An 18,061-nucleotide genomic window follows, 5' to 3' on the forward strand; every position below is an offset into this window, starting at 1 on the left:
AAGGAAATCACTCCTTGTTGAATTGTGGTCAGGAAACTTTGTGCTTGATCTTTGTCTTGATTTATTTGTCTCCAGATTTGGGCCTTCCTTAGGAAATAGAACGGAGTTTCTACTGTAGCACAAACATACTAAAATGCACTTCTCAAAGGGAAGGAATAAGCTGCTCTTCAATGTAGTGGCACCATGTTTTTTAAACTGGCTTCAAAGGAGTGTCCCCATGGTCAGATGTCAGCAGCACTCTTATTATTTCTTTTTGCTTTTTATGTATAAAATATGATAGCACCTGAAGTACTTGCTGTCCTTAAGAGTGGATTGTGAGTTAAACTGTGTGCACTTAAATGTTGGTTGTAAATGAAAGAGAAAACAGTCCTCAGTAGAATTACTTTCTTCTGATGCAATCTGTATTTACAGAGTGGAGTAAGAATATTTTTACAAATATGCATCCCTGCAACTTTATGTGTCCTTAATTCAACTGGGGAATTGAGACAGACTTTTGTGTTTGTTACAGGAGTCACACGATAATTTCTTTTTTTCCCCCAAGAACCCCTACTGGAGACTAAATAAAAAAGTAAAAAATTAAAGAGGAACCTACTACTAGAGTTCAAATTTAGATGTACCTCTGAATTGCTTCAAGTTCTTACTTAGTTAGATCTCAGTTTGGATGCTTTTCAAAAAGATTTCAGAATCAGTTCATCTGTTCAGATGCGTTGTTTTCTCAAGATGTAAGAGGACAATTCTCCATTTTCTTCCTCCTTGCACTTTGCTTTTTTCTAGATGCACCAAGTAGGTAGTGATTACTGGAAAACTAAAACTATCCACTTGAAATAGCTTAATTTATAACCATTCTGCAGCACCAGTGTGCACCAAAGGCACTTAAAGATGTTACAATGTAAGCAAGATCCTTTACGGTGAAATACTGCAAGAAACCTAAAGTAGTAAAAATTAATCTATCACACTCTTTCCTACAGACTTCTGCAGTTTTCTATACATCAAAAATCATCTAAAAATTTGTTTGAAATTAAATCTCATGTCACAAACAGTCAAAGAACTCGCATTCTTATTTTTAAGAGTACTGTAAAAGAAAATAGTATTTTATGGAGCTCTAAGTTCCACAAGCAATGTCTACATTAAAAGAAAAAAAATCTTACTGTTTAGTTATTTTCTTTTCCTACCCTACAGAAAGCCATGATGGGCTATCCATCCACAGTTTTGGTTTAAAAAATGGGTTTAGGTCCAGCTTCATTCCACTCTGGAGTGTTATTGTTTCTCTTAGAAAAGCTATTCCCACATGGTCTCTTTTGAGTATCAAAGCTAATTAAATAAAAATTAATTTCAAGACTGCATTTGAGCAAAGAATAATTTAGTTTGAGAGAAATGACCACCCATGTACCTATAGTCATTTGATCATAATTTCCAATGCAATGTACAAATGGCTTTCACGGTCCCTCATCCTTCAAGCATTGTCATTAGTGTTAGACATGAAAGTTATTCAATATTCTGAAAATTATTATATTAGAAGCTGGCAACACTTTTACTTCATCAGACTTGTGTGGCTTCATTTTTATCTCACAAGCTTGTTGCTGGCGTGAGAGCCTCCTTCTAGGAATACCATGTTGAGCAAGTGAAAACAAAATTTGTTTGTTCTTTCATTTAAGAAGGATCATTTTTAATATAAAGAAACATCCTTCATATTGATCATGCCTATTCAATGACAGTTTATCCAGAAAACAGTTAATTATTGAAAGAGAGAGGTTGATTGTTTAAGAGTAAATGTCTTGCAGTGTGGACTTCACAATCTATGCAAGCTCCGACCCATTTTCTCTGGTTTGTATTTTTGCTTTAACCCATATTGACAGATGTACACATAGAGATACAATTAAATGTTTGTTATGTTTACATAAATTAAAGAGATTAGCATCACAAATTACCAGCATTATTACCATATATTCAGTCACCACCTCTGAAGAAGCAGAGGTATTGTTAGTGATGTCATGTGCACCAAGTGAAATTATTCCCATTTTTCCCATGTAAAGTATGATTCCTAATTATTATAGTTGAAAAACCATAAAAGACCTTTAAAATTTGAAATTCAATGCTATGTTCATCCTGTTGTACCATGAAGAAATATACTTTTGGGTTTTTACTTCTGGGTGATATATTTCTCACATGCTATAACAGCATTAGCGTGGAGCTAGATCTGAGTGATACATACAGTAAAACTAGGGACTCTAAAGTAAACACTAGGCACTCTGCCTATCTCTGAGGTAAATCAATACTAGTGTAACTTGGACTTGTGGTTTTAAACTTGGGATACAGGAGCTGGGACAGCTGAAATCAAAGCATTGTCAGTTTCTGATGCAATTTATGGTTTTTTGGGGGTTTTTCTTCTGTCTTTCTACCTTAGCAAACTGAGAAGTTGAAGTAAAATATTCTGTGGAGGATATGGCATAAGTGGTCGAGGAGCCTGATCATTTTAGCTTTCATATAGAAAGTGATGTATCAGAATTATTATTAATACTGTATTGGTACCTGAGTTTCCTTTTACTTTCCACCAGATAGCTTTATGAAGAAAGCTGTTGACCATCACTGATGTGTCTTCATGCGACAAACCATGCGTCCTATTTTCCCTGTGAGCCATGGAGTTATTCAAATTTGTACCTGGAAAGAAACTTTGTCATCTTAAATTGTCTTCTCCCATCTCCATTTGAAGATTTAACTTAATGTTGTTTCTGCAAAGTCTTTCTTTATTCACTCCTTCTGTGTATGCACCCAACCCACTCTCTGCTTGTCCTTCCTGTAACTCATGGGCACCACCATATCAGCCAGTTCTTTGCCTTCCACAAATGTACCCATTTGCTGAGGCTTGCAGGTGTGTCCGTTCTGTTGGCTGCCCATCATGTGTTCTAGATTGCTCTCATTGCAGGCCAGATTTGCTGGTCACTGGTACTTGCTAGTCATTTATTTGTATTTAAATGCACAGCAGTACCAGAACTACCATTACTTTGCTGCTTAGGTTATCCAAATATCTCAACTCTGTGTCAGAAACAAATTATCCATACGACAAATAACTAGGAACTTGTTTTTATTGCATTGTGTGGATTTTAAGACACATCCCTTGGGCTCAAAGAGAGCACTCTAGTCAATATTCCTAAGTCATCTAGTAGTATGTTTACAGTGCAGTCTTTGCTCTCTGCATTACATTTCTGAGGCATCAGATGCCTACTAGAGCAGTAGGCTCCACCATGAATGCTGACATTTCTGAAAAACTGAAGCTCTACTTTTGTATTCCAAATGTTCTTAACAGGAAATATTTTGCACATATTTTTACTAGTCCCTGATTACTACTGAATGCAACCTTAATATGTATTTGTTGAATACTTTTGCACAGAATTAATATTAGTATACAGAACAGTCTTAGGGCCTTATTGTTCACATCATATCCAAAACATTTAATCTCAGTGAGTTTCTCTGGCTTTTCATTTCATAGTATCTTTCATTAGAGTAAAGCTAAAAATATGAAAGCTAATTGCTTTTGAAAGGTTTTCTAATAATCATCATGGCAAGCCCTATGTTAAAAGAAAAGCGAAATTTTGCCGCTAAGGTTTTTGGTGAAATGGGTGAAATATTTGGCTAATGTTGTAGCAACCTAAGAAATGGATTGTCATGTTAACTTGGTGTTATACACTGGTCTAAGTCCATAATGATGAGTTGAAAAGGAATTAATATGCAGAAATTTCTCTAAAGGTAGAAATCATGAGACATCATATAAGAAAAGCAACAAAAATAATTTAATAGGAAACCTTCTTATTGAACTATTTTATTGTTTATAATCCTCAGGACATAAAAGTATTTGCTGTGCCATTTCTATGTTGCATAGTTAATGAGGTTTCTTTCTTTCTAATAGTCTGATTTCATTTCAAAGCAAGGTGTGAAATTGTAGGAAAAGAAAATTAATATTATAATAACTTTTTTTTAATATTGCTTTGAGTAAAGAGAATACCCATGTATTGTTTTGACATTTCAGTAGATTTCATATACTGCTGTTACACTAAAGGTATTTTAGTTATATGAATTATCTTTCTGGTAGTCTCTGAGTTATGTCGTGTGTTACAGAAGTACAGTAATGAATTCTGATTCCTACCTAAATTTCATACAATGAGAAATATACCATCTGCACTTTTTTTTTTTTTTTTTAAAGTTTTAACAAGAAATTATATGGAATAAACTGGTTAAATATGTTGCTGCTCTTTGAAAATATTTCATAACACTTATGGAGTAAATTATTTCTAAGTGTATAAATTCAATTTTGCACTTCAGATTAAATACCACTAGTAAAGAAATTCATTTACTCAGAAGTGTGGTGATTAAACTTTAAATTAATTTGAAAGTAGAAAGGACAGTTGCACTGTAGCTCAGATTCAAAATTCAATATATTAATATTTTACAGATTATTTGAAAGGGATTTATTAAAAAACGAGGGAAAAAAGTGAAAATAAAACTACCTAACTACTTTGGTTATTACCTTCTGAGATCATCAGAGTTACCTTTGGAATATCAGAATCCAACTGATTGACTACAGATCCATATTATAAAAACGTTATCTATATTCATTTCAGTTAAAGAGTTAGCTAATCTTTGAGAGTTGTAAAAGATTATGTAAAATTCCAGTAATACTATTATGAAACACGTTCACATTTTCAGTTTTCAGGAATACTCTGAGGTCCATGTGCTTAGGTGTTAATAAATAAAACATAGTGGATTCATAATTATATATTGGGATTTTATAAAGAAGAATTGTTATGATAATTTTTTAAAGGAGACTGTTGTGCCTAGTTGTGTCAGTACAAGAGCTCCCTCCGATGGTGACAAGTTACTTCACATAAAATTTTTACTATGTGTGAATGAATGAAAGGAAATAAGGTAGATGGAAGAATTCAAAACACCTGTTGTGACTGGTGGTTTACAGTAAGATATTTTTATTTTTATTTTATTTATTAGTCCCTATACCATGTCATCTAGAAAATTAAGTACCTTTTCATTTCAGCTATGCTGAACAAAAAAGGGGGGAAACAAAAGAGAGACAGAAAGTACATTTTATTAAGCACATTTCCAAATGAGCTTGGTTAGCTGTTGATAAACCTCTTCTGGCTAGCAGTAGCTGTTCAAGAGCCCTGGATTCATACCCTTTTATGCACCCCTGCAATGCTATATCCAACTGCTACTATTGTAACAAGAAACAAACCCCACAACCTTTTTCTGTTAGCTTAATTTTAGATATTGAAATCTCCCTCTTCTATGTTAGTATGAAAGCAAATTGTTTCAATTTTTTCTCAAAAAGAACAACAACCACAACAAAAACAGAAAAACAAACAAACAAAGAACTCCCCAAACATAAACCCCAAACAAAACAGAAAGGCAGAAGGAATCTCTGGAGTTCATTCACAACTATCAGCTGCCACTTTGATAAATTAACTGGCAAGTATGGTATCATCCTCTCTTCATCTCCTAATTCTGGAGCTGTTCTCTTATGTAAAGTTATGCTAATATTCCATTCACATAGTAAAAGACAAAAAAAGAGAAAGATCCATGACAGTGAATAAAACACTCATGAAATGTAAAGAAATACCAGAAAGAGATAGCCTGAAAGAATATGGATACAATTTACCCCACTATCCTGTCTCTGAGTGACAGTGATGGATATCTGTAAGTACAGTAGTGCAGTAGTGGAGATTTAGGTGTTACAAGCAGTGGACATTGACTGGAACAAGAATTTATGATGGTTTTCTGCCAAGTTTTTTTTTCTATCTGGTCTATGTTAATCTGGTTGTCACTAATATGTGCTATCCTGCTTTACAAAAGACATGATCATTCAAATTTGAGTATTGTGTGTTTTGATCAATTTAAGGTAACTCTAGTATATCTCAGCTGCATCTTCAAACAATTCAGAGACAAGATCTAGTGAAAAATACAGTGAATAACTTATGGGGCAGGGCTCCTCACTATAATGCCACTGTTAGTATTTATATGAAACATATCTGCCAGCTTTTGCATATATTCTTCATAACCACTGAAGTCTTAACAATCTGTTAATTTAATCTCTGTGATCATTTTGTCCTAGCCATAACTGCAGTGTGGACATTTAGGAAAGGAGGCAATTTTCTGGTACAGTATTTTCTGGTCAGAGTGAAGGACTTTAACATTTTTTCACTTTAACTGGACAGTTCAAACCTGTTAACTTCCAGAACCAATTTCAATAGACTAATGATAACCATGGCGGTAATAGGATGAGAAGGATGAATCTGAGTGTTTGGATTCTTGTTCAGAAAATATATCAATTCATTTTCATTGTACTGTGTACTAAGTTATCTGGTATAGGCACTCATTTTTTTACTGAGATGTAAATAATTTAAACTGCTGTATGAACTTGGATGTAGCTTAGAAGTATTGGGAGAAAATGAGAGAGATGGGTTAATCCTGCAGCATTATTTTTATACAGTAAAATATATTTTAACAGTTCCAAGTTACTTCATAGTGATTTTTTCAATTGCTTTTTCTGTTGTTGGTACTAGAATTCATAAACCACATGATGAAGTTAGACCCATCTTCAGTTACGCTAGTACCACATTGCTAAGCTTCTCTTCCAACAAAATTATTCAGGTCCTGTTCCTGTACTTGTCATTAAACGCCGAATGGGGATTTGTAGCTAGGTGTACTTACATCTATTTATATGTGTATATTTATTTGAGTAGTATTTGTAATAAATATATTTATTGCAATAGGTACACAATATACATTAAAAAATTGTGCATATTACTTAATATTATGTTTAACAATGTATATATAGTGTATTATACAGTAAAAGTTATATTTGTAAGTAAGTGTCATGTCCTGTTGATGCCTTAGGATTTTAGCTTTTATATTTTCATATCCTGTAATTCTTTAATGTATAATTCTAAAAACTCCATATAACCTGTTAACTAGTGTTCTCCCATTTTAGGTCAGACAAAACCAATCCTGTCTAGGCCTGAAACTCAACACCTTACCGTCTCAGGCCCCGAGAAGTGTAAACAACAGTGGGTTATGGAGGGAGCAAACTTGGGGTAAATGACTTCATTACCTGAAGCTGCAATTAGAGAATAAACCCCAATATGAAAATGGACCAGACTTATAAAAGTATGAAAACCCGACCCAGTGACCCGGTCGTCCATTTTGGGTGTAGCCCCTGGGGCTTTGGCTCCCCAAAGTGTACCTGAAGGCCCTTCAATAAATATACCTGCTTTTTATTCTCTTGGTTTTGTCTAGCCTCTGTTTTTAGGTAGTCCCATTGATGCCTCTTCTTGGTCTTAAAATCAGGAATCAAACATGGTTAGAAAGGAAAAAGGGATTTTACCTTTGTATTTATTTTAAGGATCCTTAGGTGCACTATGTCCAGGTTGAAGGCACCTCAATGCACACTGCAATGCACACCACTCAAAAGATCTTGTTTAACATTATAGGTCTTATTTATTAGCATATCTATCAAAAATTCCCCAATGAGGGGCTTGAATGAGCCCTCCCCCCCCATCCCTCAAGGAACCTTCCCCTGGATGGCTCTATCTTAGTTTACAGAATGTGTTCTGGAGAGGACCTTGGGGTCTGGGGCACACTGATCCCTAACTATGAAGCTTTTAAAATGTTTAGTCTCATAGCTTAACAAACAAGTCCAAGAATGTAGGCAAAAAGCACTAAGAATACAGAAGTTGTAAAAAGGTATAAGAAGTATAAAAGAAAAGGCAAAAAACCGTCATGGTATCACCATCAAGGCATCACTCTAGGTTACCTAAAGTATGGGTTCTACACAGCTTCATTTCTGGGGGAATTTTTGATTGGTGAGAAAATTTTGGACTGGATGCCCATGTTATCCCTGATCTAAATCCACATGTGCTTTCTACACAGATGATGGACAGAGAAACCAAGGACTTTTTTTTTTATCTTCTCTTGATGCAAGTTCACCTTCACAATCATTCTGAGCTTTCCAATGCCCTTCTATGGACAGACTTAACTTTACCAGCACAGTCCAGAACATATTTGTGCTTTCTGACACCACAGTGAACTGAATAATTCTGTCTTGACAACAGGGTTAAAGTAGCTTGAGGTAAAGAAATTACTAGGTTAGAAGCTGAGTAGGAGGCTTAAACCAAGTTTGAGAGCAGGCTCTCAGTTCAGGCTTCAGCACAGCCCAGAATACTTTCACTTCATGGTATAAAACAGGCTATGGAGAGTTTTCTACTTAGGTATCTATGCTGCTAAGTGGCACTGCTACTGTTTACAGCTAAACTGCAATATAGTATTTCAGTGTTTCAAAAACCGCATTCTTTGAGGAAGATGGTTTGTTTTCAAGCTATTAAAAAGCAGTATTATTAAAAATATAGCAGTATATTAAAAATACAGTACCTGTAAATACATCAACTAGATTCAACAAGCAGTTGTATTGGGTTAGCTGTGTGACTCTATTAAAATTTATGCAAACAGTGTTTATTAGGTGCAATTATTAAGTGTATTATTCCTAATAACTGAGGACCGCATTACATCTTTTTAACCATTAGATGCCTGTGTAGGTTGTGAAGACTCTGCATAATCTAAAATAATGGCATGTTCCCGATACATGATTTGGCATATGAATGAAGTGATCTGAACAGTCTGGAGAAGGAGGGACAGGAGGAAAGAAGCTCATTATATGGTTATAATTCTATGTTTTGAAGATTGCTGGATGGGACCATGAAACAGTAATCATGTTCTACTGTAAAGACAGGACTGCCTGTCACCTCAAATATAATTCTCCTCTAAAAAGCTTACAAGCTGCTCTCATACAAGCTGGTTTTGGGTACGCCTTTAGTACTGTAGCCTGGAGAAAAAGCAGTCTGATTTTGCCCTCTCTTTTTTTGAAGAGGACTTAAACTGAAAAAGCCTGAAAATACATATTTTAACCTCTAGACTGTTTAAAACAAGCAATAAAGACCCATTTAATACTCAACACAGTGGATACACTCTAAAATGTGGTTTTCCCAGATAAAAGCTTTGTAAAATTACAGCAAAAAAATACTGATTTCTTAACTGGCCATTCTGAATGGTGCTAAAGGAGTAGTCAGAAGTATTTTTACGTTATTGCTGAAGCCAAAAACCAAATTTTAAATTAAAAACATAAGTGTTTAAATATACCCTACAGTAAAAAAATAAAGCCATATACATTCTGTTTTCAAAACTTAAATTAATTTCTATGAGGTGGCTGCTCTCCAAAAACAATTTTGCAAAAATTTAAATCTTAATTGAACACTTCATTTGCTCGCAGTACTTAAACTTCTGGGGCCTGGTTCTGGTTCAGTCAACAAACTAACTGGCACTTTCAAGAGCAGTTATATTTGTTACAGACTGCAAATAGGATTTGAAGGGACAAGAGGTCTGGAGGGGTCTCACCCTCCAAAGAGTAGCTCTTCTCTGGTTTTTGTTATAATGTATTTCCACTTTTACCTGCTGTGTTAATGGAATTACAAAGCACGAAGCTGAAAGTGGACATTCAAAGTCACTGACTCTCATTGCTTATTAATAGGTTAGCTTAAATAAGCCAATGCACTAACTGTTGTTCTGGTTTTTGTTTTGGTTGGTTGCTTGGTTTGGTTTGGGGTCTTTTTATTTAATTTCTTTTTTTTTCCGTTGAATGTTCAGAGACTAGAATGTATTGAGATTTTACTATTACAGGGGAGATAAGGTTCAAAGATCTGTGTATAGAAAGGTAAATAATGAATGCAGTGACGCTCATCTCTGCTTCTAAAACTTATGGAAAGAGAAGCTGCATACCTAAAGATGTTGGTTGCTACGTATTCTCCAGTTGCAACATCTGTGGCTTAAACCTATGGCAACAGCACTGTTCATACAGCCAGAAATGGGTAATGTTTTAAATACTGTTCATCTGAATATTTCAGAGAGCTATCAGATATTTAGATTCAAAATGTCTGAACAAATACTTTCTGCTTTACATACCATAAACAGGTAATGATACAAAAACCACCACACAACACAGTGAAATCAAAATATATTCTCCAGTTTTTAGAATTCTAAAGTTTATTATTACAGCTCATTTTTTTTAACTTTCTTCTTTACATTTCTTTGTCTTTCTGTTTCCTTTATGTAAGAAAAAGGGAAAGTAGTTTTATCAGTTAAATATTGCAAAATAAGTTTACTTTTTTTCTTTCACCTGGGTAAAAAATTGAAATGTAGATTCTTCTTTTTTTGACAGGACACTAAAACAAATTCCTTTTACAATACATTGGATTCTTTAGTTGGAAACCAGTCTTTTATTTCCATGATCCGTCAGAATAAGACCATTTTAAATGCAGCTTACTATGCATTTAAAATACATGCTTGCAATGAAATTCGTCTAAACTTTCAGTTGAAGGACTTTGTAGAGATCACTGTGTTTTCTTATGCTTAAGGGTTACATAGAGCCATACACTGAAATGGGAGGATATTCTACATGTTTTTGACAGGATTTACTTGGGTTTGAAGGGTTTTGTTCACTGAAATTTTAGAAGATGTTAGATATTTTGTTGAGTGGGGCATCGGTGCTAAATACACAGATGAGTCAACACCTCATGCAGAAGAATAGTCAAGATTGATTCATCAGTTGTTCCTGTTAAATTCACTGACAATTCCATTTTATTCCTGTTCTTGACTGTTTGCCAGATGAGGTTATAAAATGAAAAAATCAGCAATACTTCCATGTACTTCTGCATTCAATGTGGATGCTGATCTCTTTCTCATTTTCTTCTAGGCCTTTCCTGGAAACACAAATGCGGACAGTGTCGTATACTATAAACTTCAACATTCTATTAAAGCAAGATTTCTCCGTTTTGTGCCTTTGGACTGGAATCCAAATGGCAGGATTGGAATGCGCATTGAAGTGTATGGATGCACATACAGTAAGTTTATTTCTGAATTAGCTAAATGAAATGAATCTTCATGATTGTCTTTTGCTACCTAAATAGCACTTGAAAGTAGATTTCTAAGACTAAATTTAATCTTGAATAAAACTGATTCAGTAAGTTTATATGCAGACTTCACTGCAGATACTTCTACATCAACTATCAATATGCGATGCTTATTTTCCAGTCCTTTCTTTATTAGACTGAATGGTGTGGACCTAATCCAATAACTGATTTAATGCAAACTCTTTTTTTTCTTTATAGTCCTAAAAATTGCATGTTAACATGGTATACTTGCTATCTGAAGGCCAAAATATGGAAAACGTTTACAGTTTTAAATCTGTATGTTCTTGATCCTGAGCTAATAAGAGTACAACTAGATAGATCCACAAATAAACAATTTAAGGATACTTCAAAGTTTTTATATATTTAAGGGATAGTTTTAGAATAGTTTTTGTGCCCTTAACAACTGACATAAGCCTTTGGAAGAAGATTGCGTAAGTTTTGTGGTTTTATTGATCTGTTGTACAGTGTAAATATTCCTGATGTCTTCCTGTTACAGTTTTTCATCCCTGGACTTTTAAAAAAAAATTCTTCTCAGTAAGTTGTTTACTGCTTTTTATTCTTCACATCTTTTTTCCATGATGGAAACAGATTTTATTTTAAGCAACTTCTTTAATTGCTTTTTTTGCATACTTTGATCTATTGTTCTTTAATTTTTTTTTTTTTATCAACTTCTGTACTTAAGCTATATTTTGTATGGTTGATCTCTTTTGGATGGTCTCCATATATCTGTTTTCTGTTGCCGTGCATTTGTATCTGACTATAAGTGCATATCAGTAAGACATATCTCTGGGCTTTCTGCCTTAAACTTAACTTTGTAAAATTGGCAAAAGGTCGTGAACTAAGGATATTGAAAATCTCAACCTGGATGCAAAAGATTAGGTCACCTCAGAAATCGGGTAAACTTCCCCATCCCAGAAAACAGACATCTCATGCCAGGAGAAGGGCATGAAAGGCTCACACAAAATTCCTCAGTGACAGCTGCCTTGAACATGACTTAAGATTCCAAGAACAATCTGAGAAAATGGCCTGGAAAACTGAGTAACTGAGAAATATGACCAAGATTCAACTTACCCTCAACTCTTTTAAGTACCAGAACAACTAAAGTTTAAAAACGGAGGCTGAACAGATGCATTTATCTTTCCCAGCTAAAAGCTCATCTGGGTCTTCCATTTGAAACCTCATTTCTGTGGTACTTGATGGGAGAATAGTTTTTCTTGTCTTTAAGCTTCACTTTAAAATTCATTGAAAGTCATCAATTTTGCTTCTTCACAGTCCTTTACCTTGTGCATTTGATAATACTTAAATCCTTACTCAGTTTTGTTCTCAAACAATTCCAGACTGAAGAGCTGTCTTTTGAACATGCCTAAAATCCAGATTTTAATTATGTACATTCACTGTCATAATTTTCTCTGTCACAGCTTGCAAGATACATACTATGTCTTTCTTCTGTGTAATGCCTATTGCCCAGCAGTGGAAAACTATGAGTCTAAAGGACAAATAAAGGACAGTGTCCGTGCAACTAAAAAAAAAAAAAAAAAAAATTTAGTGTATGCAGTTATTAAATTAAAACATTTTTGTGTGGTCATTAGCTACTTTTGAGGAAGATTATATATTTTTTTGTATTTTACTTACTTGGCACAGGATTGATCCTATAGATAGCTTATGGAAGTAAGTCAATCATAGTTGTCTTCTAAGATTAGGATGAATTTAAAATGAATATTTACTTCATCCATTATTTACTATAATGCAGTATGGGAAGAACATGATGGTGTTAAATGGATGTATTTTTTTTTTTAAGCTGGTTAAGATTTTCTCTGAATTAGTGATATTGGGTGTTCTAGAAATGCTTATTTTTCCTATATATAAATGCTATCATTCCAAATGAATTGCAGGCTTCTTATCATCTCTGTATTTATTTTGAACATCTGCTGATTACCAAGTGCTTTTACTAGTTAAATTCAGTGGTTGCCAATGAAGACAAACCAGGTGATTATAGGTTTACAGTTCTAGAAAATATTTTAAAAAGTAAATATTTAATTCTTTCTCTCCAGTCTTTTTCTCTATTTATCAGGCACAATGAGGACATGTAGTTACTGTTACAGTAATTATGCCTGGATTTTTTGAATGACTGTTGCAAAGTGGGATCAGAAAATAAAGAAAAGCATAAATGCCAATAATATCTACTTTAGCTTTGATTTTTTTAGCTTTTTTAGCTTTGATTCACGCTTTACATTTCCCACATCCTTTCCTTCAGGGAGATCTCACTGGGTACTATATTTTAAGAGTAAACCACTCTCTTTTCATTTACCACCAAGTATGTGAGCTGTGTTCTGTATTCAAGTGCAAATGCACTAATTTCATTCTTCAGTCTTACCTGTTAGAAATTACACAACTAAAACTAAACTTGCAAGAGTACAGGAAGTAGATCTCCCTACTCTGTAAAGTGATGTGAAAAAATGCATGTCTGCTATGTCCTAAAGAAGTCATTACTATCTTAGTGAAGTCATACTTACAGGGCAGATTTTAACACTACTTAAAATTTGGTGCTCTGCTGTCTTCCAGCCAAATGCCTGCTCTGAATAACTTTGCCTAGTATTCTCAAAAATAGTATTTCCCCTTCAGTTACAGTCTCAGTGAGGCTTGGTAATACGCATGATAGATTCCTGTAGGATGTAGCAGATTATTATGGGTTTTGTTTTATTTTTGTTGGTTTTTTTCCACACAACTCCTTTTTTCCTGTAAACTTTTTAGGTCAAGGACTGTCACATTTTAGATGTTTGTAAAGCAGTCATTGAGATGAGTCCTTCCTTTTTGCTTCAGCATTTATGGAGTACAAAGGCCAAATAAGGGTAGTCAATTATGAACTTACATGAAACATTAAAAGAGTTCCCCTGCAGTTTTTTTCCTGTTGAGTTCTTCTCCTTCCTCACTCTGCTGTCGTCACAATGTTCCTTAGTTTATCTGCTCGTGTTCTACAGTCAGGAGAGGCAAGGCAAAGCAAGGAAAGGCAAGGCAAGGCAGAAGGAGAAAAAGAAAGAGAGAAAGAAAGATGTTTTGTACCTCCAGATGTTCAACCTGCCTTCGTGTGGACTGTTAAAGTATCTGCTTGTGCTATGACTACACCACAAATACTCTGTGCTGAACCTCAGCCCAAAATCTGTCTTAAGCCTCTGCCTGACTTTTCTTCCAATATATTTAGTGTGTAAGAAAGAGAACAATGAATCTCTACCGACATTTCCGGTGTCTCATTCCTGAAATGTCAGATTGTGACAATTAAGCCATGTAAAACAGTTCAGGTTAAGCTATACTGTGACACTAAAAACACCCAGCGATATTAGACATGTGTTTCACTTACAACTTTCCCTCTTCATTACAACAGTCTCTTTCTCATTTCATCCCCTGAAAACCAGTAGTCTAAAAATAGAAAATGAAGAAACAACAAAAAGGTGGGGATTTTTTTTGACATGGCAGGCAGAAAGGTTTAAATTTAAAAATGACAAATGTGGAAGAAGGATAACTGGAAACTAAATGCATACTGCACATTAAAAATTGTTAGCTGTGTCTGCCTAACAATAAGCACTGCAGATACTGCTCAAACCCTTTTGGACTGTTTGCGAACACTGCTAATTGTACTTCCTCCCTGGCTGCAACGCTTAAAGTCAATATCACAGTTACATCAGTCAAAGAAAGGACTTCATATCCTTGTCATAGCTGAAATAATGGCCAAACAGTCTGCATTGTTTTTTTTCTTTATAGAACATTAGCATTGATTTCAATGGATATAAAGATGAAAAAATCAAGTATTTTTTCAAAGAAAGATATTTCAACTAAAACTTTTGCCGAGGGTCACTAGGATTATTGGTCCTGTGGTATGTGAAGCTTCCAGAATTTCCAGTTTCTCAGGGACATTTCATGATTTCCAAAAATATTTTTATAGTGTACTAAGGATCTAGATTACATTAATTTAAGGAAGACATATTGCAAATTCTGAAAACGAAAGATGAGTGCTCATAAAACAAGTCCACCTGTTTTATTTTCCTTATTTACAACAGTAGGGTAGAGAAAAACCATGTAGAGGCATTTTGAAGTCCAGCAGCTGCTAGAAGTTGCAAGTAGTTGGTAAGTATGACAGGAAAACCTTATGGCACCCTGGGTATTTGCCCACATTTTATTTATCCTTATAACCCTGTAGGGCACTCAAGCTCTCTCTCTCACAACTCTTTAAATGTATTTCTAGGGGTAATGCATAGATGGTGAGGGCAAGACTTGTGAGAAATGTTACAAGAATTTTGATTGCCATCTGCAGCCCTTCCACAGTCTTCATTAGTTCATGGGGTGAGGGTGGGGGAAAGTTTAATTTTGTTTCTCTTCCAAATTTACACAGAGGAGATTTTGTTTCTTAGGAGCTACTGCTGCAGAATAGTGTAAGGGATTTTGGAGAGCCATGTTAATGTTGTTTATGCTCTTGTCCCAACAACTAATAGGAAGAGTATGTTCCCAATCCTACTGTTACCAGTGCCTACTAAGAATGTCTCTAGGTAGCTGGTTTGATAGATGCGTGTAAATGTACAAGTGGTCTTATTGAAGTCTTTATTGAAACTATTCTACATCACATTCATTACTTTAATTCTACGTTAATTGATGCTTTTTCTGTCCACATTCATTCAATGACAAAATTAAGTAAAATAATTATCTAGGATTCATAGTTAGGTAGAATGTCATATTTATTCATTGTACGTTTGGTAAATGAATTCTTCATTATCAAGATATAAACATCAAGAAACTACATTTAAAAACATAGCTGCATTCACTTGACAAGAGCTTTTTGCAAATGGAATATAAATTACTTTAAGTACAAGAGTTAATTTGAATTCATTTCATTTCCATGCTGTCAATATGGAGAAATATTTTTAGTGAAGTTATATAAAGTTAGTAAATAGATAATGGGTTTCCCTTGACTTGCAAGAAGTCAACCAGTCAGTTGAAAAATAACTTCATATTTTATTGAGTGTCCTTTACATCTTCATTCACTTCAAAAATGTATTTTTCAAGGGTAATTACTTTTTTTCTTCTTTACATATGAACTTTGAATACTCTATGAGCTTTTTATAGTGTTATCAGTTTCATTTGTGTACTGATTTTGACAGATATTCTCTTCTACTATTGGGATAAAATCAGTTAGCCCTGTTCCCTTCCCTTCCTTTCCCTTTCCTTCTCTTCCCTCCCATCGACAGCAACCTTGGCTTTTTTTTTTTTTTTTTTGGTCTTGATTTTGTTAATTGAATGAATTTCAGGTAAATTATTAGAGATTTTCAGCCTAAGAATACAAGAACAGAAATGGTCAAAGTACTTTATAGCTCCTAGGAAGGGAAGACCTACCTTTCAGCATATGAGAATAGTATTAGATTTGAATAGAGGCCTGATCTCTTCTCATGTGGTTTTTATTATCTAGTTATACCATCATCATTAGAACATGGCAGTCTTAATGTATGGAGAAGAAATAAAATATGACTTACTGTGCACAAGTGGATCTACAGATGTTAGTGATGGGACTTCATATCATATTGAAGTAACATGCAACTGTTTCTTTTAGACATAGCATTGTGCATTATCTTTCATTTCTTTACTTCTAGGGTCTGAGGTGGTTGGCTTTGATGGGAAAAGTTGTCTAATTTACACATTAAATAAAAAACTCATTAATGCACTGAAAGATGTGATTTCTCTGAAGTTTAAAACAATGCAAAGTGATGGAATTCTCCTCCACAGAGAAGGAAAAAATGGAGACCACATCACCCTGGAATTAACTAAAGGGAAGCTGTCCCTACTCATTAATTTAGGTAACAGCTACAGTCTCATGAAGTCTAATATAGCTATTAGGCATTATTTGACTAAAACTTCTCTTAAACTGTTAAGTGTATTTAAATGTATAAAGTATGATAAACTAGCAGTATGTTTTTGAATAATTATATTTTTAAATGAAATTAATAGTTTTTATTTTTTTTCTTTCAAGGTGATACTAAAACTCATCCTTCTAATGCCCAAATTAATATTATGCTGGGCAGCCTTTTGGATGATCAACACTGGCATTCTGTTCTCATTGAGCATTTTAACAATCAAGTAAACTTTACAGTGGATAAACACACTCATCATTTTCATGCAAAAGGAGAATTCAGTTATTTGGACCTTGATTATGAGGTGTGAAAATTACCTTTCCTTTATTACATTTATTACCTTTGTTATGCAAATGCACTGAAACAGGCAAAGGAAACAGAACTTAAGGAAGTTCATCGTCCTTAAGACCTTGGGGATTTTTTGTCTGTTAAGGGAATGAATCAAAGAAAAAGAGATGTTCTTGGAGTACTAATCTTCCACTAGACTCTCAACTCAGTATTTTCAAAAAACTGTCTTTTTCATCTCAGAATTCATTATTTTAATACCTTTGTTTCAGTAGAGCTGCAAATGTGATAAACAATATTGTAAACATAATGAATGAGAGCCAACTCAAGGCTATTATTTAATGAATATTAATGTTATCAATATAAAACTAGATAAAATTTCAATAAATCAGCATAAAACCATTTTAGAAGTGTTTATATCATGACTTAAATCCGTGTTAGATCTGAAAATTATACTGTGAAAAAATCTTGCTTGCACAAGTGCTGGAGTCATGAAAAGTAGTAGATGTAATATGCTGTGAAATTTTCCTGCCTGTGGTTAAAAATACCACAATTTCACAGTTGTAATGTGATGACTGGCTGCTTTATGTTTGCCCTATACTGTTTGTTGGATAAGACAATGAGTGATAGAGCAGAATGTCTGGAACCTGGAGACTTTATTGTACTCGTTCCAATTTTTAAGCATTTTAGAGTGAGTTTTCATGCTGTTCTGTGTCTGCATTACTCAATTTCAATAATATATGCTCGAAATTTCTGAATGTAAATTATAATATCAAAGTTAGGCGGATCATACCAATTAAAAAAAAGAAAAGAGAGAGAGAAAATAACTGTTTGACAAATAGATGTCTTTTACTAAATCAA

General features: G+C 34.2%; 1 protein-coding gene across 2 annotated transcripts in view; it reads left to right on the plus strand.

Moving 5' to 3' along the window:
* Nucleotides 1-18,061, plus strand: part of LOC116438193 (contactin-associated protein-like 4) — a 216,899-nt gene that overhangs the window by 121,911 nt on the left and 76,927 nt on the right. Inside the window, exons 4-6 of one of the 2 annotated variants that reach the window (XM_032096912.1) lie at nucleotides 10,808-10,955; nucleotides 16,658-16,861; nucleotides 17,035-17,219. In XM_032096912.1, coding sequence (XP_031952803.1) covers nucleotides 10,808-10,955; nucleotides 16,658-16,861; nucleotides 17,035-17,219 — 537 coding nt within the window. The remainder of the gene's footprint in view (nucleotides 1-10,807; nucleotides 10,956-16,657; nucleotides 16,862-17,034; nucleotides 17,220-18,061) is intronic. The other variant, XM_032096913.1, reaches the window with a different exon arrangement.

The sequence above is a fragment of the Corvus moneduloides genome, chromosome Z, assembly GCF_009650955.1.
Source record: "Corvus moneduloides isolate bCorMon1 chromosome Z, bCorMon1.pri, whole genome shotgun sequence".
Classification (NCBI taxonomy): Eukaryota; Metazoa; Chordata; class Aves; order Passeriformes; family Corvidae; genus Corvus; species Corvus moneduloides.